The sequence below is a fragment of the Phascolarctos cinereus genome, unplaced genomic scaffold (genome assembly GCF_003287225.1).
Source record: "Phascolarctos cinereus isolate Bilbo 61053 unplaced genomic scaffold, phaCin_HiC Scaffold_1;HRSCAF=81, whole genome shotgun sequence".
NCBI classification, from domain to species: domain Eukaryota; kingdom Metazoa; phylum Chordata; class Mammalia; order Diprotodontia; family Phascolarctidae; genus Phascolarctos; species Phascolarctos cinereus.
The window spans coordinates 276,357,738-276,380,739 of record NW_027555514.1 but is presented as its reverse complement, the minus strand read 5'-3'; the positions used below and the strand labels follow the sequence as shown (position 1 = coordinate 276,380,739).

Sequence of the window (23,002 nt, the reverse complement as noted above, 5' to 3'; positions counted from 1 at the left end):
GGGTCTGGGGAGAGGAGGCCCCAGGTACTGAGGTGTTTCCATTTGATGGGTGGGAGGTGGGCTTCAATAAAATGGAAAGATCCTGGAGTCAGAGGCCCTGGGTTCAAATCCCACCTCAGATGCTTACTACCTAGACCTTGGGCTAGTCTATTAGTGTCCCCGAGCCTCAGTTTCCTCACCTGTAAAAGGAGGGTTTTAGCCTAGATGAGATCTGCAGCTCTGAATCTGTTTCTAAGTAAGTCCCCCCATTTTGGGCCTCAGTTTCTTCTCCCATAAAGTGAGGGGGTTGGACGACATGGGTCCCTGAGACTAAAAACCCTGGTCTGAGATAGCTCAGATTCTTTCGGACTGTCTTGTTTACACTATTGCCTGGCAAACTCGCATGCAGAGTAACAGCAGAGTGAGTGCAGCTGACATTTCTATAGCACATTGCAGCGACAAGCCATCTCATCTAGGCTAATTACCTCACTGCGTTCTCTTCACGGCCTCGTGCCCTCTGCGGGAACAACAGCATTTGTCCCCGCACAGGTAGGGGCCTTCGGAAGGGCCTCACCACAACCGTGGGAGGGAGGGGCTGCTATTATGAGCTCCATTTTACAGATGAGGAAACTGAGGCAGGCAGAGGTAAAGAGACTTGCCCAAGGTCCCACAGCTACCAGTGTCTGAGGCTGGATTTGAACTCGTCTCCCTAATTCCAGGACAGCGCCCCCTAGCAGTATCCTGTTGTAGACAGGATCTCCTTGAGGGCAGGGATTGTTACACTTTTATCTTTTTTTTTCTCAGCAGGGAGCACAGGACCTCGCATACAGTATGGACTTAGAACTATTTGCTGACTCAGATTGAGAGTAGAAACCCCGATGGATTGATCTCTGCCCTCAAAGAGCTTGGGAGGGACTGCGGAGTCCCTGGAAGGGCAGAAATGCACGGCAGACTCCAGATCCCCTGCAGCACAGAGCTCCTGATACTGGGCCCCAGCATTGAGGTAAGCTTGGAGGGACCCCGGGGCTGCTCCCGGTCAGCGTGGGCACCCTGGGATTCTGGCAGTTATGGGGAAGTAAAAGGAACTCTTTTTAGACCTGGGCTTTTGACTCAGAGCAGATGGCATGTGCAGGCATGTCCACACACAGCCCACCCCACACACCTCCCACAATTATCCCCACACTCCACATCCTCCACTTATCACCCCCACACCAACCCTCCCACTCACACACACTCCCCTACTAACCTCCCCTCAAACCTCCCCACCCACCCTCATGGCCCCCCACACTCACTCTCCCACACTCACCTACACATACTCCCCAGTCACACTCACTAGGCTAACCTCCCACTCACACCCACACCCAGTCACAGCAGCCAGTGAAGGGACGCCCAGCAAGAGATGACGAGGTAAAGATTTATTAAGATTCCATGGCTGTCTCCGCGTCCCCGCTGTCCTTCCCGGTGAGGCCGAGGGAGCCACCAGCCGGGGAGAGCGCCTGGCTGGTGACGACCAGCCGCTCCCGGTGCCCAAAAGCTTCGTTCACTGAAAAGGAAAGAACGGACTGAGGGTCGCGACCTCCTGCAGGATGACTGACCACGGAAGACCCACGAGGGCAGCAAGCCCCAAACCCAAAATGCTCCTTTTCTAACCAGGGAAACAGCCGGGAAAACGGCCCCAAAACCTCTCTCAGGTTCTTTCTTTTCGTCTAGTCTCCTCCCTCCCTCTCCTGTCCCTGTGCACCACTGGTTGTACCCCCACCCCGTGCCTGGCACTGTACCGTAACAGATACTTGTGGAAGCACCCACATAGAGAGGAAGCCCGATCTGAGTGGAGAGGGGGCTTCAGAGGGGTCTGCGCAGCTTCCCGAGGCCAGCCAGCTCTCCTAGAGAAGGGGCCGGGCCCACCACCCAGCCTGCGGAGCGGGGAGGAAGGAGAGCTGGGCAGGTGCCCCTGTCCTCTTCTAGCTACCCCACAGCATGCTGTGCCCCCTGGGCTCTGCAGTTTGGAGGTCCAATCCCCGTTAAGTTTTTAACTGTGCATTCCAAGTGCTTTTCATAAAATTCCATGCTGTGCAAGAGCCACACATGGGGTGGCCCCAGAGTCCCTGGAGTCAGGAAAGCCTGAAGCCTGGGTTCCGGTCCTGCCTGGCTGGTCACTTAATGTCTCTGTGCCCCCAAACAACTGTCTGAGGCTGTTAAGCGCCAAGCAGCTGCCCATCGGCATTAGCAGAGGGACCTTCCTCACTGGGAGTCACCGTCAGTGATGAAATCACAGGCCTCATCAAAAAAACAAAACCAGGATGGATGACAGAGACACAGCTGGTCTCTGGTCAGCTGGGGTCAGTAATCGCGTCTCCTCTTGCTCTGCAGCTGTCTACACTTAGCCTGAGGGAAGGCCTGCTGAGGACGAGCCCAGTCAGAACGGGGAAGAAGCCAGGGAAGAGGAGCCCTTACCTGAAGAAATAGTGCTGATGTCCCAGACCCGGAGCCCTTCTCTCTGACCCCCAAATGCATAAGCAAAAGGCAAGTCCGGGCAGCATGAGGCACAGAAGAGAACACCCTGCAGGAGAAGAGCATGGGGGTATGGGTGCCGGGTCCACGTCCCCGCCGCCCTCCGCTCCTGTGCCTCCAACACCCAGTCACCAAGGAGGGAGCCCACAGACTCCCGACACAACCTCTGTGAAGTCCACAGACCACGGCAGACACACACGGAGGGACGAAGGCCGAGCACTCACTGGCCCTCAGAGCATCCCCCGAGGGCCTGGCCCAGATGGCCCAACCCCCTGCTTCAGGCTGTCTCCTTATTCTCTGAAACGGGGACAAGGATGCCAGAGGAGCTTTTCGGTGAGGTGAAGGCTCATCAGCTGCTACGTGTATGGAGTTAAAGAGCCTTCAGCAGTGATGATGACCCCGCTGGGGCCATCATGTCATTGAGTCAGGGAGGAGGGACTCTGTGATGTCGGCAGCTTCAGCTCAAAGGCGAAGCAGGCCCAGAAAGACGGAAGCGCCCTGAGCCCCAAATGCCTCACCATGAGAGAGGCCGGACCCCCTTAGGACCAGCACTCCAGGGCAGAAGCCTCTTACCATCTTCATGTCTCTGGAGTGCACCAGACTCGGTCTGTCTCCTAAGATGTCCCAAATCTTGACGTATTTGTCTGACGAGGAGGTCACAAGGCAGCCCTTAACCTGACTGCTTAGCTCAAGTCCTGGAAAGGAAGGCACCCAAGGGAAGAGACTTTCGCCTCCATTACACCCGTATTTAATTCACCAACAAATACTGGGGAAGGAGGCGGAACCCCCTGGACTCACCAGAAACTTCTCCATCATGTGCCTTGAGCGTGAAGATGGGCTTATTTGAACGCGCGTCCAGATTGTACACAAAGCCGTCCTCCGTGCTGGCCTGGGGGGACCACAAGGGACAAGGAGACACCCATCGGTTAGCTGTGCGCCGGGAGGGCGGGGGCCGAGGGGCTCAGCGGGCCCCTTCCTCTGAGTACCTTTCATTGGTCGATCAATCACTTATCAAGCTCCTGTTTTCACAAGCTCTAACCGTGAGGACGCGTCCACCAGGATGGAGATTTTGCTCTTTGGTCTACTGGACAGTATAGAAAATCTAAGTGACTCTGAGGCCCGAGTGACCCCCAGCCCACAGACAAAGGAGGCTTCTCCAAGGCTGATGGGAGCCTTCAAATACTTGGGCCACATCAGGCGGCTGGCTGGTGGTATGCTGGATACAGCTCAAGGCCTGGGGTCAGGAAGACCTGAGTTCAAATCTGGCCTCAGACACTTAAGAGCTGTGTGACCCTGGGGGAGTCACTTAAACTCGGTCTGCCTCAGTTTCTTCATCTGGGATGATGTAAGCACCTGCCTCCCAGGATGTCTGTGAGGATCCAATGATGTTTGTAAAAAGTTTGCAAGTGTTAAGGTGTTATATAAACCTAGCTATAGCATCATTACCACTAGCAGCTAGGTAAAAGCTAAGCCTGCCGTCACGACACATTCTAACAGGGGAGGAGCCATGTGCATAAGCAGCTAAGGACAAGGTAGAGAGCGGATGGAAGGACGCCTCTGGAGGGAAGGCTCCAGGCATGGAGCGGGTGGCCCTTCCGGCTTAGGCTGGATACGCCCAGAGGTCGCTCCCCACACCTGCCGCCATCGGCATCCTCCCCAGCCTTGGAGGAGGCCAGTTCCAACACCCGCCCCCCCACCGCCTCCTCTGACCTCCTCACATCCCTCCCTCGTTCCTCTGACCAAACCTTCCCGTTCAAAGGTCAAGGTTCTGTACAGGTTCTTACCAAAAAATTGCAGGGAGAAAAGTGATTCCAGGTCACTCTCTCCACCTGCCCGCTAAACTTCCAGAGGCGGTGATTCTCCTGGGGACTCCGGCAGTCGTACAGGGCCACAGACCTGGAGGGCCGAAGACAGGGGAGGTGAGGAGCCCCGGCTGGCCACCAACACTGCCAAGGGTAGGAGGGAGAACCCCCACCCTTCTTCACCTCCTCCTGAGGCTCTCCCGCCTGAGCACAGGCTGATGTGCCTCTCCAGCTTAAAGGCAGAAGGGTCCAGGGGCTCCCCTCCAGCTGCCACCACGGCCTCACCCCAGCCCAGAGCAGGTAAGAGGTGGACAGCCCACACCAGCCGCTCCCCTGGGCAGCAGGGCCACGCAGGCACCACACCTGGGCACACAGTGTTGGAGGTGGAGCCCTTGTTCTGTCACTAATGTCATTAGCGACATGACTGAGCGAATCACTTCTCTAAATGAACATCAGTTTCCTCACTTGTAAAATGGGGATAATGATGACTATTTGGAGGATGAGACGAGATAACAGATGAATGCCTACTAACTGTAAAGTGCTATGTCAACGTAAGCTTTCCTGCTGCTCCTTCAGGGGAATGGGACACACATACAATTGGCTGTGTGACCCTGGGCGGGCCACTTCACCTCAGCCTGCCTCAGTTTCCTCATCTGTAAAATGGGGATAATGACAGCACCCACCTCCCTACGTGGCTGTGGGGATCAAAGGAGATAAAGCGCCCAGCAAACTGGAATGCTAGCCATTCTGGAATGACAGGGCCTGGGTTCAAATCTCACCTGACGCTTGCTACCTCTCCCCCTGGGCCAATCACTCAACCTCCCGGGCCTCGTTTCCCCACGTATCAAAGGAGGAAGCTGGAGCAGATGGCGCTTAACTCCTTTCCAGCTCGATGACCCTGTGATCCCTGACCTCACAATTTTACTGAATAAGGAAGGGCTGTAGTGGTTTCTTAAAAACTGAAGTGTCACTATCACCATTTTTAGCACACAAATAATTTTCTCTCACCAAGAAACCCGCCAGAATCAAGAGGGAGGAAGATATGCTTCCACAACTAAATCTGCCTAGGGATTTGGTGCAGAGGCAGCAGGGGGGACCCCACTCACGGTGGAGTGGCTGACACGCCCAGGCCCCACCACTGAGAGCAAGGCCACCCGGGCCTTGTTTTGACCACCTTTGTCGTTTCTGCTGAATAAGGGGCCGAGATCTGACTCCTGAGCTGACGCTTTCGTCACCACCATTTGAAAGCAAAGGAGGGCCCTTCCATGGAGTCACCAGGAGTGCCAGCTTGTCCAAGATGACCCACTGTCCCTGGCACACTCCGCCCCGGTCATCGCTCACTCTTGTGTTAGACTCTAGCAAGGACTCCCGGAACACCACGACCACCAGAAAAGCCTCCCAAGGTGCTGCCGCACACAGAGGAGACGCTTACTTGTCGTATGACCCAGAGATCAGGGTCTGTGGTTCAAACGGATGGAACTGCAGCGTCTGGACCTGAAGGAGGCACACAAAAATTTAACTGCTGGATGCAGCCTGAGAAAGCACACAATTCAAAGTGGAGCTCGCTGGCATTACAATGACCAAGTCAGACCCTGAAGGAGGTGTGAAGAAAAGCATCTCCCTCCCCCCCTTCTTCAGGGAGCCGGGGAACTATGGGTTCAGAGCATGGCATGTACCATTAAACTTGGGAGATCAATTTTACTCAACTGGCTTTTCCCTCTTTTTCTCTAACATTTGTTTTTACAAGAGGTAGCTTGAAACATATTTGGAAAGGAAGATGATGTGAAAACAAACGATACCAATAAAAATGAAGTAAAAAGGGGAGACAACCGCCTGATCCTGTGGTAGGCATGATTAGGCACCCACGGTCTCTCTCCTGAAATTCCTGCCCTGGATGGGTGAGCACCCGATCACAGCCTTCCAAAGGAGAAGCTGCGGCAGCCCCTCGCAGGATCACAGAACAAACACCCTCGGGGCCTCTCGGGGCATGTTTCCAACCTATGCGTCTGCAGCTGAAGGACACCCGCTTGGGACCTGGGGCCGTGTGAGATGGCTGCGATCTGTCTTACTGGGAATAGTGTGGCTTTTCTCCTGGGACTGCAGAGAGAAAACACCAAATCAAATACCTTGTCTGTGTGTAAGGTCAGGTTAGCCGCGGGCTTCCCCAAAGCCATGTCCCATAGGATTACTGTGCTGTCGGCGGATGCGCTGGCCAGCACATTTCTGGAAAAGAAGGAAAGAAAACATAGTGAAAGTCACCTTCACAAAAAGCCCAGGGGTATACCTTAGACCAGCCTGTGGGAAGAAGAGATGACTTGTCTTTGTTCATTAAATAGAGAGTATCTTTAATATATTCCCCCTGGAAGTCGAGACCTAAATCGTCAGCCTAGAGCATTAAAAGAACCTAGTTAAAAGAAAGAGGAGATGGAACCAAGTTGTCTCCGAGAGTGGTACTCTGGTCTAGGAGAGGCAGCAGACACAGGGGGGTCCATGCTGTGGGTAAAGGAGTCATTCCAGGGAGAACCACGTTGGGACCCCAACACGACTGACTTTAGGGACCTATAGACTGCCAGGGAAGCCTCTCGTCCTAGGCTCACACTCCATTATTTTGATTACATTTGCTGTTCCTGTTGAATCTGACATCTGGCAGAGATCTGACATTGTGAGCCGATGTTTTGGTCACAAGTATTTGGAACCACCAGCACTGCCACGGCTGCTCACGTTAGTACAATGTGCACATCGATTGTTTCACTCTTGGGTGGTGAGGCTTATTATCCAACCTGATCACTGCAGACTCTTTTCTACCTTCCTTAAATACTAGGACCCTCCAAGAAAAGCCTTCAAAGGAAGTGGATGGCAGCAGTACAAAGAGCAGGCATTTTGTGATGGTAAGGGTTTTATTGGAAATCAATGCCCTTGCTCTAGAACCCATAAACAAGACATTTATTCATTCAATAACTATTAATGCCAGTCACTTATCATGAGGTCCTGGCAACAACCCCAAACTGAGGCAGTCAGACACAAAGCTCATGCCAAGGACTGTATCTCTTTTCATAAAGAAAAGGAAATTAACTCTAGCAGCAAAGGAAAACCGTGGCGCTTTGGAGAGTGGAATGTGAACAGAACGGAGTAAAGAGGAAACTTAAATTAATAACAGAGCTGGAGGGGTCAGGAATGAGATGTGCAGATTTAGGTAAAAGTGTCCATGTCAAGCCACTCCCCCGCTGGCAAGTGGTCAGGGCACATGAACAAGCAGGCTTCAGAAGAAGAAATACGAATTACTAACAGCCCGGTGGACACAAACTGTTCAAAACCACTTGTTCTCGGAGGAAAACAAGACAGTCCCGGCCATCGACACAGCAGAGCTGGGAAGAGATGGACGGGGAACCTCCCTGCTGAGGGAAGCTCTGGGAAAGCTGACCCTCCTTCGCTGCCGGGCAGCCATGACGTGGTCCAAGTGCTTGAAAATTATGTCGGAAGTTACTGAATCCTTCTTGTGATCCTGGGATCTTATTTCTGGGACTATATTCCAGAAAAGACCCCTACGCAGAAAAATATTCAAGGGAATAAGTATTTCTACAGCACCTACGAGGTGCCAGGCACTGTGTGCAGCGCTTTTCAAGTATCATCTCATTTAATCTTCACAACCGCCTCGGGAGGTTGGTGCTCTTACCTCTGTCTCCCAGCGGGGAAACTGAGGCCCAGAGACGTGAAGTGACTTGCCCAGGGTCACACTGCCAGTGTTTAAGACTGGATTTTAGCTGATTGTGGACAGCACCCAGTGCTACCAGGTGCTTCATGACACCCATACACTGGAAACAAAGAGCTACCGAGTGACTGGGGAGTGGCCGGGATGACCATGTAAAGAGAGGTCATGCTCCTTGGGGAATGAGGCTGTGAAGACCCACAGGATCCCGGGTAAAGAATGGCAAGGAGGTAAATAAAGTCCATGGGAAACGGTGACAAACTCCGGGCCCCTCCTGCCCACTGTCCTCTCTGCCAAGAATGTGGCCTGTGAACATCTCACTGCCTGAGTCCAGCTCCGTCTCTCTGTGGGTATAACACGGGATCTTGGCCTCTGTGTCAGGGACCTCTTCAGCAGCCAGGCTGTGAAAGCCACTTCGGAACAATAACAGCCCTTTCTCAGAATGTTCTTAAATAACTAAAGGAAATGCTAAATGTCACTTAGAGGTTAGTGAAAGTAAAGATGTCATCTTTTCCCCTCCATCCGAATCCATGAATCTCCTGAAATCCATTCAGGGAACCCCTTGAGCCTCAGGCCAAGCCCCTGCCAGAGACGGACTTCAAACCAAAGCAGGCATGCCAGTGGGGCCTGGTAGTCTGGGCAGGGTGACCATGGAGACAGGCAGCTTCACAGGGGGTCCAGCTTTCCTTCCCTGTACACAGCCAGGGCCATGTCCTCGTCTCCTCCTATTTTTTTTCCTGCATGCCTTCTTCCCTTTGCATTGTGACCGCCTGGTGTTTCTCATTAGATGCTCTCTCCCTGGCCCTCTCCCCCTCGGCTGCTGGGTTCCCGTCCCCCACTACTCTCCAAGTGCCCACGGGCGCACAGTGTGACCCCCAGAGACTTGGACAGTAGGTGCTCACTCGAATAACCCCGAATGGATAGAGGAGCACACAGCCTGAGGTTTTCTCGGGCTTTTTACCTCTAGTTACACAAGGAACATATAAAGAGGTTCTTTCCTACACTCCCATGTCCCCCACCCCCTCCCCAGCTGCTATACCTCTTAAATTTCCACTCAGGTCGCGGAATGACAGCCCTGAACCCAAGGCTAACAGCACATCTGTGTGCCCAAAGGCCCCTGGTGAGATTCACCCACAGCCGGCTCAGAGGAAAATCGGCTTTAGACTTCCCAGAGCAGAAGTCCTGAACCCAGGGTCTGTGACCCTGTTGTGCGTTCACAGTGTGAGGACTGTCCTCTGATGTGACTGGCTTACTTTGCATTCCTACGGATTTTATCTCCTGCCTTTAAAAACTTGACTCTGGCTGGGCGTGGTGGTGCAAGCCTGGGATTCCTGCTGCCTGGGTGCCAGAGCCCAGCGGGCCTCTTGAGCTCGGGAGTGCTGAGCTGCAGCTGGGTGGAAGCCAGTCGGGTGTCAGCACTGTGGCACCAGTGCGGGTCACCAGGCGGCCTAAGGGGAGGCAAAGGACGTAGGGTGGAAGCGGAGCTAATCAGCAGAGGGAATGGGGTGAATTACCTCTGCACTTCCTGTCCATCTGAGAGGGAGGCCAGCCTTTAAGAAAAGGCTGAGGAGTCCACAGGCCTCACCGGGCTGCCCCAGGGCTCCAGGGCACAAAGAGGCATTAAGAAGCCCTACTCCGAGGCTCTCCTCACAAGACCAGGGGGCGGTGAGGCCAGTGTGACGAGCCAACAGCAGATGGGAGAAGAGGCAGGGCGGGCAGGGCAGCCAGGGTCCAGTGGCCATTCACTGCAGCTGGGTGCCTATACGTAAAACGCCCCGAAGTCAAGGGCAGCAGGTGGAACGTGACCAAGCCCCAGCTGGCAGAGAGAGCACATGTGCTCCAAGGATTCTCGGCAGGGGCAAAAAGCCCCAGAAGCTTGTTAGCTTGGCACTGAGATGTAACTGAAAGTGAGCATTTCCCTCAGCTACTCAGGAATATTCTGAGAAGGGGCTGTTATTATTCTGAAGAGGCTTCCACAGTCTGACTGCCGAAGGGTCCCTGACACAGAGGTTCAGACCCTCGGTTATACGCACGGAGAGACGGAGACGCATCCAGGCTGTGAGACGCTATTAACGGGGAGAATGATTTGTCAAGACGAGTTATTTAAAAACGTTGTTACCTGAGCAGTTTATTCCACGAAAGATCGAGAATGGCGTCAGTGTGTCCTTCTGGGGTCTCTTCAGCTGTTCGGCTCTGTAATAGGTAGGGAGCCTCAATTATTTACTCCTTACGATAATGAAGTCTTTTGGTCATGGAGAAGAAAGGGTGCCTTCAAGGCTGGAGGCAGCAAGGGTCCAAGGTCTGGCGCCTCCCTAATCCCGAGGGCCGTACCCTGGAGTTGGGGTCAGGCCCTGGGATGGAAGCCCATCTCTGATACGTACGAGTTGTGTGACCCTAGGCAAGCAACTGTACCTCTGACACTCAGCTCCTCATCTGTAAAATGGGGATAAAACCCGTGATCCTGCCCTCGTGGGGTTCTTTGAAGTTCAAATGAGATGAGGTGTATAAAGAACTTTATAAAACTTTAAAGGGCTACACATACAAGTCAGTTTTTATGTCCCCAGGTGACCTCTGATAAGTCATGCCATCTCTCTGGGCCTCAGTTTCCTGTTCTGTAAAGTAGAAGCAGTGGCAATAAATGACGTCCAAGGTCCCTGCTGGCTCTAACTCCAGGGTGAGGCCGTGTCTCTCACAACAGAGGCAGGATTTCATTCTAGTCTCTGACCCAGGTCACCGCCAGACTCACCTAACATCCCACAAACATCTATTGTCCAGCACAAGAACTAGCAGCCATGCCGGCTGATGAGATGGTGACCCGTGAGCGCTGGGCAGGGATTAGAATACCCAAGGGGGCCTGTGCCCACCTGAGCAGCTGTCAGAGGTAAAGGAGGCACTGCCCAGGGGAGGAGGCCGCTGCCCAGAAGGGCAGGCATTCAGAGAAGGGGGCTACTCCTCAGCTTCATCAGAAGTCAAGCCTGCTCTTGGTAATGACACCAGCCGTGGTAAGGACAGCCCCCAGGGGCTGGGCCGGCCTGCCTGCCACCCTCTCAGGGCTTTCTACGTTTCTCTTTACCTTTTTCCCTTTCTTCCTTTTCTTCTTCTTCCTGTCCTTGCTCCCAAGGGAGAACACTGGCTCCAAAGAGTCCACGATATCGAGGTCCCACACTTCAATCACGGGGGACATTGTGCCCACGGCCACATAGTTTCCTGAAAGAGGGCAGAGTGTGTTGCAGCTAAAATTCATGGGCTGGCTTCAGAGGCACGGAAAGGGGACTGACACCCAACACTCTCCGCATCGCATCGGCACCTGAGGACGTGTCAGTTACTGATACAGCTGCTAGTCCCTGAAACTGAGGGACACACAGCATTCACTGCACATGGACGGGTGAAGCTGACAACAGCCTCACGAGCCCAGCAGCCTTTTTTCTATATCAGGGATATCCCTAGATTTGCGGCTGGATCTGCACCCAGAGCCCATTTCTGTTAGTGATTCTGGCTGGGCCCACTAGCTTCAGGTAGTGATTTCTTATAAAAAGAGCCTGGTCACTCGGGGTCACTGCAGATGGTCTGCCTGGGGGTCTGGAGTCACCGAAAGGCGCCGGTTGGGGGCTTCCCACTGAGGCTGCCTGAAGCCCCTCACTGTCCCAAGCCCTGCTCACGGCTACCATTCTTCTGCTAACAACCGGGCCAATGCATCACCACCCTCCCCCAAACCCAGAAGACAGGCTACCTGAGAAAAGAGGGCCCATGTCCGCAAGGTACAGACGGCAATGAGATTTGTGAAGACATACACACACACAGTGTCCTCCTCAGAGAGCATCATTCCCAGCCACAGAAACCCCCTTTCAGACAGGTTAAATGCGCCATATTTACCAGGGGTTTCATCAGGGTTGGGATCAAAATTCAGCCACTGCACACTCAGAGGATAAGCAGACAGGATAATGTTGTGATGCACATAAAACGAGTCTTCTTCCTGGTTATAAACTGGAAGATCAGGGGAAACACATTTTAAGGCAACAAGACAGAGACCTTACAAGTTAGCAGCAGCCATGCCCCCTCAGCCGCGCTGAATGCCAGACACTACTGATGTGTGGTACCGATGGCGGGGGATGGGATGGGAGCAGCTGGAGCCACATAAGAGCACAGAGGACCTGGGTTCAAGTCCTGCCTTTGAAACTTTCTAGCTGGGTGACTCAGGGCAAGTCCCTAACTTCTGAGTCTCAGTTTCCTTCTGTAAAGATGGGGATAAAAACATTTGTACTACCAGATTGGGACTGTTTGAAGGAAAGCAGTAAACCTTAGTGTGTGCCTGCATTTGTGTGAGCTACCATTTACACAACATTCCTCACAGCAACAAGCTAAGGAAAGACCTGGTGGATAGAGTGCTGGGCTCAGAGTCAGGAGGACCCAGGTTCAAATCCTGCCTCAGACATTTACTAGCTGTGTGACCTTGAGTAAGTCACTTAATCTGTTTGCCTCATCTGTAACATGGGGGTAATAGAAGCAGCACCTCCCAAAAAGGTTGTGAGGATCCAATGATATTTTTGTCAACTTTAAAGAGCTCCGTAAATGCTCACCATTGTCATCGTGAAAAGGAGCCTCCCTTATTCCTCCCATATGGGGCCTCTGCTAAAGCAGACATCCCCATATCACCCTTGGGCCCAACTCAGCCCTCTCCTTGACCAATGTCTGGCTTTGGGCACCATGATGTGGCGATGTGGGACAGTGGCTACAGTTTCTAGAGGCTGAGGATGTGGGTTCAAATCCTGTCTCTGGCACTCCCTGGGACTTGGACTGTGGGCAAATCCCTTACTCTTCTGGGCCTCAGTTTCCATATTTGTAAAATGAAGAGTTTGGCTAAAAGTTCCTTCTGGCTCTAAATCTTTGATCTGGTGACTGGATAAAGAACCATCCCAAGGACCCAGCTGCCCGGGGCCCTCGTGTAGCTAGCCTGAGATGCCCCCGGGGATCACCTCTTTACATTCTTACAACTGACATTTCCACACTGCTTTGCCCAGGGCTGAGCAGCCCTGAGTGACTGGCAATGCTGGGAAGGGATCAATTTATTTCTACACATGGGGAAACTGAGGCTCTGAGATATTGAAGGACTTGCCCTGGGTCACCTAGCTAAGAAATGCTGGAACCGGGCCTCCAAACCAAGCTCTTTCCACTATTCCACACTGCTTTTCTTGAGCTCCAAAAACAGAGGAAAGACGCTAGTTTAACATGGGATACAAAGGAAGGGATGCCATAGTGCACAGAGCACCAGGCCTGGAGTCTGGAAGACCTGAGCTCAAATCTGGCCTCGGCCACTTCCTAACTGTGTGACCCTGGACAAGTCACTTCACCCTGTTTGCCTCAGTTTCCTCATCTGTAAAATGAGCTGGAGAAGGAAATGGCCAACTACTCCAGTATCTCTGCCAAGAAAACCCTGAATGGGGTCATGGAGAGTCAGACAGGACTGAAATGACCGAACAATGGAAAGGGTCAATGGAAGGCTCTTTTTCTGGGGGGGTGGAGAGGGTGAGGGATGACATTCGTGTCTTAAAGGGTTCTTACCACAGGGTCTGTGAACTTGGGCCTTCTAAAATATTGGTGACTATGAGGTTTTCTTTATAATCCTACGCGTTTGTTTTATGCATTTAAAACCAGGACAACCTGAGAAGGCTGTGTGGGCGTCACCAGCCTGAAGGCCCAAGGGGGCCATGACCCAGACACGGTGAGGAAGCCCTGGGCGAGCGGCTCGAGGAGACCTGAGCATGGCTACAGGCGCGAGGGAAGAGCCAGGAGAGGGGACATATAAATGGGCCTGGGGGAGGTCAAGGGGCAAGGGACGGCGCCTGACCTGGTGTTTGTCTCTGCTGCCCGGCGCCAGCGTAACCCAGGAGCTTAAGAAGCACAGATTAAGGGACCTGGACCAGGCGCTGCAGGGAAGGGAGGGGTGGAGGAGAGAGGAAGAGGAGAAGCCCCTGGCCCCAGCGTGAGGGGGGAGTGTCAGTACCACAGCTGGGGAGGGGTCACTCAGCAGGGCAGGAACAGCAGAAGGACAAGGAGATAAAGGGTCCCAGGCTACAGGAAAAAGCTCTGTGAAAGGAATGACCAGGGACTGGGTCATGGCCTGGGGAGTCCCAGCACCGAGGTCAGAAGAGGACTGACTGGTGTGACCCTGGGCAAGTCACTTCTCTCTGGGCCTCAGAGGGTTGTTCTAGAGAGCCTCAAAGGTCCCTTCCAGCTGTGGAGCTGGGATCCTAATAACAGCCTGTGTTAATATGGCACCTTGAGGCTTTCAAAGTCTTTTTCTTCTCAAGTCAGCTCGTTGGTGGTACGTAGGTCTAATTAACGTTACCCCCGTTTTTTCAAATGAGAAAATGGTGGCCGGGTTTGTTAAGTGATGTGGCGCTAACCAGCCCCTGGGCTGACCCTGCCCGCATCTCCGTGGTGGCCCTCGCTTGACACACTGCCTAGAAGGGCTCAGCTTCTCGGACGGCTACGGGGCAGTTCTATTTAACTTAACAAATGTTTACCAAGCAGGCTGAGCGCCAGACCCTGCAAGCAACACAAAAATGAGGAAGACAAAGCCTCTCATCAATGGGGAGAGGATGAGCCAATGGATACAGGCAAGGTCACAGGCCGGGCCCCGAGAGTCACGGGAACAGTGGGAGTGCGGGGAAGGCCATCCTCAGGCGAGCCACTGCAGGATCGTGAGCGGGGGAGGGACACCATCAGGGCTTTAGGAACCTGGCAGGGAGCACAGGACGTGTGAGAGACCAGGCATGGGGGGGACGGGGGCCTGTCCTAGGGTGTCAGGTGTGACAGCCAATACTGGTGACCCGCCAGCTCCTGGTGTGAGGGGGCGGGAGCTGAGAGGCAGAGGCCATAACCACCAGCACCAGGCTCTCAGAGACTCCTCTGGTAGCTCTCAATCACTACGCTGACGCTCGGTGTGAAAGCCGCTGTTCACAGCAACCACAAAACGATAAATACCATAATAAATATTCAATCTCTTGACTCTAAGATGAAGGCCTAAAAGGATTCTGTTTTTGAAAAGTCACAGGCAGCCTGGTTTAGGGGAAAGACCCTAGGTTCCAGTCCTGCCCCTCCTAGCTGCTGTGACCTCAGACAGGCCATTAGGTTCCTCCGGGCCTCAGTTTCCCGGCTATGACATGAGGGCCCAGATGATCTCAAAGGGCATTTCTAGCTCTAGCACCCATGACCTTAAGCTCCCCCAGGGAAAGCTTCCTACAAAGCAGCCCAGGCCTCCAGGAGGATGATGCGTCCAGAGAGGCCGAGGTCCGGGGAAACGTGACCAGGGCAGGGCCGATGGCCCACTGACCAGCTGCCGGGACAGACCTCGGGGGGCGGTCGGCAAGGTGCTCACTCACCATGGATCTCCAGATTGCACTGGTCATCTTCGGCCCTGCCGCAGACAATGAGGTTGTCGCTGGGCTTGATCAGAAAGTCTTCGTGTTCATACTGATCCTGAGGGTGAAAGGAGCAGAAGAAAAGCGTCTGGGAGGCAAGAAGCGAACCCACAGCATCCCCTCTCATGAGCGTTCCGGGGCGCTCACTGGAGGACTTACCGTATTTTTGAGGGTAACATAAGGATCTTCATCATTGCTTCCGTAGACGGTGAGCCCCAAGAGAGACTCTTGAAGGGTATCGGTGCCTGGAATGAGAAGGTGCAAGAAGGAAGGAGTGGGCCCCACATCATCGTTTTAGAACATGCGGCCCCAAAACTGCAGAGACCCCCTCTCTCCACCGGCCCACCCACCGTCCAGCGCCCGTTCAGGCGGGGCCTTTGCTGTTCTTGCTCCCCCCCCCAAATATTCATCTGCTGCTTTAGTAAACATTTATGTGTGGTTCTTCCACACTGTAAGAGAAGGCAGCAGCAGCAGCAGCAATAAACCAGCTGTAAAAGGGTAATATCACTAAAGGACGCTCCCCAAGCCCCTCCTCTGTATGGCCTGGGGATGGAGGCCAGAAATGCCAACTGAGATGTGGCCTTTGGAGGTAACAGGGAGCCATGGAGGGTTTCTGGGGGGTGGGGATGGGGGCGTCACCCTGAGCTGAAGCTCTTGAGAGGAGCTGGGACGACATTCCAAGGGGGAAGGCTCCGTGTGACGGTGTCCCCGAGGGCGGCTGAAGCCGGCCATCGTGTGAGCGGGGAGCTGCAGGCGGGCTGAGGCTGCCCGGGGGTCTGCACTAGGGTGGGCACCAATGTGAGAGTCCCCACGAGGGAAGGGCCACCAGCCCAGGTTAGAAAAACGGAGCCAGTTAAATGTTCCAGGCCACCAGCGCTGGGACAGGGCCACGAGGGGCTGCTTTACTTCTAGGCTGGGCAAGGGGGGAGACCCAGCCTGACAAACAGCATAAACAACAAGGACAAAGGCTAGACGCCACATGGGAACGGCGTGAGGGACAAGTGGGAAGGCCCAAAGAGGCCACCAAGGTTACAAGTCTGAGGGACGGGGTGGGTGCTGGGAGCGGGGTGAGCTGCCCAGCAAGCCCCCGGGGTGGGGGTGCTCCCTCAGCCACAGTCTAGATTCTTCAAGGCCCATGTTGGGTCATGGCTGCCAAAGGCTCCTCAACAGCCCAGGCCCCCCGAGGGCCTAGTGCTTCTCACACCCAGCACCTCATCGTACGCCATCTTGTCCACGGCACAAGTTTACTCAAGGCCTGAGGGCTGAATCATTCTCACTGTCTCATGCACCCAAGTGTTGTTTCCCTAAAACATCTGTTAAGAGCAGGGCACGGATAATATATGCATTCCCCAAACAGTGAATCTGGAACTGGAGAGCTTGGGTTCAGATCCTACCCTTAATGCTTATTACCTGGGGCTCAGAGTCCTCATCTGTATAATGGGCAGGTTGGCCTTTGAGGCCCCTTCCGCCTCTCTATATAGTAGCCTATGACCTAGTACCGTACTTGGCAAGTTCTATAACCTAGTACGGTACTCGGTAAGTTCTATGACCCAGTACAGTACTCGGTAAGTTCTATGACCCAGTACGGTACTCGGTAAGTTCTATGACCCAGTACGGTACTCGGTAAGTTCTATGACCCAGTACGGTACTCGGTAAGTTCTGTGACCTAGTACGGTACGTGGCAAGTTCTGTGACCTAGTACGGTACGTGGCAAGTTCTGTGACCTAGTACGGTACGTGGCAAGTTCTGTGACCTAGTACGGTACGTGGCAAGTTCTGTGACCTAGTACGATACTTGGTAAGTTCTATGACTAGTATAGTATAGTTGGTAAGTTCCATGACGTAGTATGGTACTTGGTAAGTTCTATGACCCAGTACGGTACTCGGTAAGTTCTATGACCTAGTACAGCACACTTGGTAAGTTCTATGACCCAGTACGGTACTCGGTAAGTTCTGTGACCTAGTACAGCACACTTGGTAAGTTCTATGACCTAGTACGATACTCGGTAAGTTCTATGACCTAGTACAGCACACTTGGTAAGTTCCATGACCTAGTACAGTACTTGGTAAGTTCTATGACCTAGTACAGTACGTGGCAAGTTCTATAACCTAGTACAGTACTTGGTAAGTTCTATGACCTAGTACACTACTTGGTAAGTTCTGTGACCTAGTACGGTACGTGGCAAGTTCTATGACCTAGTACGATACTTGGTAAGTTCTATGACTAGTATAGTATAGTTGGTAAGTTCCATGACCTAGTACGGTACTTGGTAAGTTCTGTGACCTAGTACAGTACTTGGTAAGTCCTATAGCCTGGTACTATACATTGGAAGGTTCTAGGTCACGATGGTAGTTTATGTTTCTTTCTGCTTCTAGGCATACAGACTGATGTGTATTTGCACCTCTGGCTTGGGAAGCATGTGTAGCAAGCACATCTGAACAGTGCAGGGGATGAGAGCCTCAGAACAAGGCTCTGGACCCTCCGGAGCATGACGGAATACGTCTGGGACAGGAGAAAGGCCCTCACCTGCGTCTTCATCATCATACTTATCCAGCTCGTACTCAGCCAGTTCGTCGTCCTCTGGGACGCCCTCCGATGGGGGCTCGGCCGCCTGTGCTCGAACGAGGGCCCGGTCCGCGTCGTCCTCTGCAGCGTCTCCTTCATCGCTGCTGTCTATCTCTCTGCGTAAAGAACTGGCAGTCAGGTCGTAGACGCCTCTTTGCCCGTTTTTCAATTCAATGAACACTTATTACATGCAGAGTGCCACACTGAGAAGATGCGAGATTTCCACGGGCCACATACATGTCCTGCCTTGGTGGGGCTCACAGTCCGACGGGGATAAGGCATAAACACAGAGAACTGTAGCACACGAGATTACAGAACAGAGGGAGGTGAGGTCCTCACGGGGAGGCTGTGGAGGAGCGGCCCGGGGGCAATGGGGGCACGGGGCTGGCACCTGAGGCCACGACCTGGAAGGCTAATGGATGTTCGTGACCCTCGAAAGACTCACCTTATTTTCTCCTTTGCTTCATTAATGAGCCGCTTCACCTCGTCCTCACTCAGCTCTACCTACAAAGACATTGAAAACGGCCCAGGTTACTAAGGGCACCGAGGAATTAACATTACAGGTTTTTTTACTAAATCACAGCTCCAGGTCATTCCAGAGAACAATCCAATAAATATCAATGGAAACTCTGTAATTGTGACCTTCTAAGTCCCATCCTCATTTCCCCTCTCCTGAAAGACCTCCTTGGGAAACCCTGTGGCCTGGGTTGAATCCTGCCTCAGCCTCCCCTGGGCTTCATCCTTCTCTCTCTCTCTCTTTTTTTTAGGCAATTGGGGTTAAGTGACTTGCCCAGGGTCACACAGCTAGTAAGTGCACCTAGCTGCCCCCATCCTTCTCTCTTAAATGAGGCGGTTGAATCAGATAATCCCTTCAGGTGACTCAGTGAGGAGAGAACTGGAGGATCTGGGTTCAAACCCCACCTTGACCTTGGGCAAGTCACTGTCTTTCAGGATGCTCAGTTTCCTCATCTGTAAAATGGGAATAATACTGGCACTAGCTCCTTCAAAGAGCCACTGTGGGGAAATCATTTTGTGAACCTTACAGAGTCATATAAATGTTATTATTGTCATTCCTTTGTGATGTCTCTCCTCTCCACCCTTTTTCAGCTGGAACATGCGGTGGATAAAATGCTGGGCCTAGAGTCAGGAAGATCTGGGTTCAAATCCAGCCTCAGCCACTTCCTAGGTGTGTGACCCTGGGCAAGTCACTTCATCCTCTTTGCCTTAGTTTCCTCATCTGTCAAATGAGCTGGAGAAGAAGACGCTCCAGCGTCTTCGCCGAGAAAGCCCCAGATGGGGTCATGGACAGTCGGACGCAACAGAACGACCGAGTAACAACAACAAACAACTGGGGCAAAGCAGGAAAGGCCTCGGGCAGGAGACGACACCTGAGAGGAGCCCCAGCGAGAGTCAGCCCAACACCGACCTCAGAGCGTCCTCTTCCAGCAGGTGCAAAGGGGCCTGGATTTGGAGCCAGGCATGCTCAGCTCTGGCCCTGGCCTGGGACTCAGGGGACGCTCCCTGCCTTTCAGTCCTTCTGGGTGAACTGGACTAGACAGCCCGAGGCCTGGAACCCTCCCGGGCCTCTGGGCCAGGACCTCCCTTCCCACTTTACCCAGGAAACTGAGGCTCCCTCTCCCGAGCCCTCACTTTCCCCCAATTCTCCACCCAAAAACCCTTCGGCCTCCTCCTCCTGGAGGCAGGGGCAGCCCTCTCCCACCCCCAGTCCAACCTCGACTCTCCCCCTCCCTAAGCCTTCACTTCCTCTGTCTCTCTCTCCTTCCCCCCCCCCCCCGCAATGGGGTTAAGTGACTTGCCCAGGGTCACACAGATAGTAAGTGTCAAGTGTCTGAGGCCACATTTGAACTCAGGTTCTCCTGAATCCAGGGCCGGTGCACCATCTAACTGCCCCTCTCCTCTCTTTCAAGATCAAACCCTCAGGGGAAGCCCTGGGCCCCCCCTCCCCCGCCCATCGTAATCTGTTCCCACCACGTGACCGAACCCCGCTTCTCCAACAATGGTCACCGATGGCCAGACCCAGGGCTTTTATTCGGCGTCCATCCCTCTTGATCTCCAGCCCCTGCGGCCCGCCCCCTCCCTCGTCCCAGGGCTTTGTGACTCAGTTGGCCCCGGGGCTCCCTTCCCTCTGGATCGGGGATCTTCAGCTTTGTCGCGTGTCCAGTGACCCCTTCGTAGCAAACTGCCCCTGAGGCAGCACCGGGGACAGAGGACCCGAGTTTGAACAGGGCAAACCGCCCACACGTGCCTCTGCGTCCCCAAAGTCTGAGTGCGGTAGACCAGGCGCTGGCTTTTAGGATACTTTGTATTTCTTTTAAATACAAAGTAACTCTGGAAGGGGCGGCACCGACAAGTCCGGGGAGAGTCCGGGAGGGCTTCGCGCAGGAGGCGGCGCTTGGGCTGCGCTTCTAAGGGAGCTGGGAATTCTTAGAGAGACGGCTGAGGAGGCAGCGCAGTCCGGGCATCTGGCACCGCCCAGGCAAAGGTTCAGAGGTGGGCAATAGAACTTCACAAAGGTTTGTCCAGCCCCCCAGTCCTCCCTCCCCGGCGAGCCCCAAAGGGAAAAGCAGCCTGTGTTCACCTTGTCCGGCGTCTCCTTGGCGACGCCCCTGCGGACCCACGTCACGCATGTCACCTGCCGGCTGCGCCTCATGGAGCCGGTTCGGGATCGCGGTGCCGCACGCAGGGAGGAGGGAGCTGGAGCCAGAGACACCTGGCGCGGATCTGATGATGTCACAGGCTCGGGGGCGGGGCACAGGGGTCACGGGGCGGCTGTCCTGCCAATAGGAGCAGGGGCCTTCCGGCCCCCTCTTCATACGTCATCATCAGGCGCCATCCAGGGAGGGGCGGAGGCGGAAGGAGCTGGAGCGGGGCACCACGTGGAGCCTGCGCAGGCGTGGGGAGGCGGGTCTGGGGCCCTCTGTCTCAGCTGGGAGGAGCCAAGGGTGGGGAGGCGGAGTCCCAGGAAGGTCCTTGGGATTATAAATCTTAGAGCACACCGGGACTTCGGGTCTCATCTTGTCCAACCCCTTCATTTTACAGAGAGGAAAACTGAGTCACAGGGAGGTCATAGGGCTCTTAGGCTTAGAACTAGAAGGGACCTCAGGGCTCATGTAGTCCAAACCCTTCATTTTACAGAGAGGGAAACTGATGTCATACGGATCATAGGCATCATAGGCTTAGAACTGAAAGGGGCCTCAGGGGACCATCCAGTTCAACCCCTTCATTGTACAGAGGGAGAAACTGAGTCCCAGGGAGGTCATAGGGGTCCTAGCTTTAGAGGAGGAAGAGGCCTGAGCACTGTCTAGTCCAACCCCTGCCTTTGCAGAGGAGGAAGCTGTGTCTCAGAGCGAAGCCCAGCCCATCCTGCATTGGCTTCGGGGTGTCTGTGCAACTGGGGTCCAGGGGAAGCTGATCTGTAGGCAGTGGGAGGAGGGTCTAGATCATGAAGAGAGCAAGAGGCCAGGTCTGAAGCGAGAGATGGGGCGTGACTGAGGTCTAGGGAGAGAAGAATGGAAAGGCAGAGGCCAGAAGCTTGGGGAGACGCCCTCCAGAGAGAGGCTGAGTGTCCTGAAATGAGATCCTTGAAGAACGTAAGCTTTGACAGGGGTGGCACTAGGCCTGTGTAAGTCTCTTTGTATAGTGCCTAACACTACTGAAATTGGACCCTTTGCATTTAAGGATGGTCTGGGCAGAATTATAACACCTCCCAGGCTCCTGCCTTTCCCCTAAGGTGATAGGTACACTGTGTCAGATTCTCCATCCTCCATCCTTCTTCCTACCAGACGGGTGTTATCATGACCATTAGGGTTTTATCCCTTTGGGGAAATGATTCCATTTTTCCTGTGATTCCCATTCTTGCTTAGATTGGCAGATATGGGAAACTAGACCTGACTCCATGGGCTATTTTGTATAACAGCTGAGTGGACAACGAATGGGACTAAGGGACTGATGATAGAGAGAGGCAGCATGGCCTAGTAACTAGACTGTTGGACTTGGTTGGAATCAGGAAGACCTGGGTTCAAATCTCTCCTCTGCCACTTTCTACCTGTATGATCTGGGCAAGTCACTTCTCTTTAAAAAAAATGAGGGGGTTGGGTTTAGCTTCCAAGGGTCCTCCCTATACTAAAGAAGTCACAAGTCTGAACCCCTTCTGGAGTTTTCTTGGCAAAGATACTGGAGTAGTTTGCCTTTTCCAGCTCCTTTTACAGGAAATTGAGGCAAGCAGGGTTAAAGTGACTTTCCCAGGGTCACAGAGCTAGTAAGTATCTGAGGCCAGATTTGAACTCACAAAGAGGAATTTTCCTGACTCTAGGTCTGACACTCTAACCACTTCACCACCTCATTGCCCAGAAGGGCATCAAAGCTTAGAAGTCATCAACGCCAACTTCATTTTATAGATGAGGCCCTAAGAGTTGGAATGACTTTGCTGCCAAAAGTCAGGATTCGGACTCGGGTCCTGTGACTCTCAAATGTGATTATTCTTTCAAATGTCAGTTATGATGATGATGATGCTTTAAAAAAAACTTGGTTTGTTAGGAAGATTAAACAGGTGGGTATAATCATTCACACCGTTATGCCAAGCACCAGAGAAAAGGATGAGGTAATAGCAGTGATCTCAAAGTGTCCTTCTGTGCCTGGAGGCTGGAAGAGTTTGGAAACCACCGATAGGGAGTTCATTGAACACAGAGGAAGAGCGCCACCTGCTGTCCCAAGTGTGTATTGCAGCCCTAGATTGCTTCTGATACCCTGGAAAGGGGAGAAGCTCTAGCGATACAAAGAAAAACAAAAGACAGTCCGTGCTCTCAAGGAGCTCCCGGTCTAATGTGTGTTAGCACAACATGCTAATGACTGCGTCCAAGCAAGAAAAAGAAAGGATACATTGAAGCATTGAGCGTAGGGAGCCATGTTGGAATTCAAGGGGAGGGGAAACCGGAAGGTGGGAATGGGGATGGAGGACATTCCAGGCTTGGGGAGTAGCCATGAAAACACCCAGAGCT

At 53.5% G+C, this 23,002-nt stretch overlaps 1 protein-coding gene across 1 annotated transcript; it reads right to left on the bottom strand.

Annotated features, from left to right (window-relative positions):
• Positions 1–1,379: 1,379 nt before the first annotated feature.
• On the bottom strand, positions 1,380–20,745 carry PWP1 (PWP1 homolog, endonuclein). The gene is made up of 15 exons (XM_020982443.2): positions 20,584–20,745; positions 18,430–18,488; positions 17,946–18,100; positions 15,579–15,664; positions 15,381–15,477; positions 11,872–11,982; positions 11,072–11,205; positions 10,118–10,191; positions 6,419–6,515; positions 5,725–5,786; positions 4,275–4,386; positions 3,289–3,379; positions 3,064–3,185; positions 2,434–2,539; positions 1,380–1,522 (listed from the first exon to the last, which is right to left on the bottom strand). The coding sequence occupies exons 1-15, from the start codon at positions 20,653–20,655 to the stop codon at positions 1,398–1,400; spliced, it is 1,503 nt and encodes a 500-aa protein (XP_020838102.1). The 5' UTR covers positions 20,656–20,745; the 3' UTR covers positions 1,380–1,397.
• Between the last annotated feature and the right edge of the window lie 2,257 nt (positions 20,746–23,002).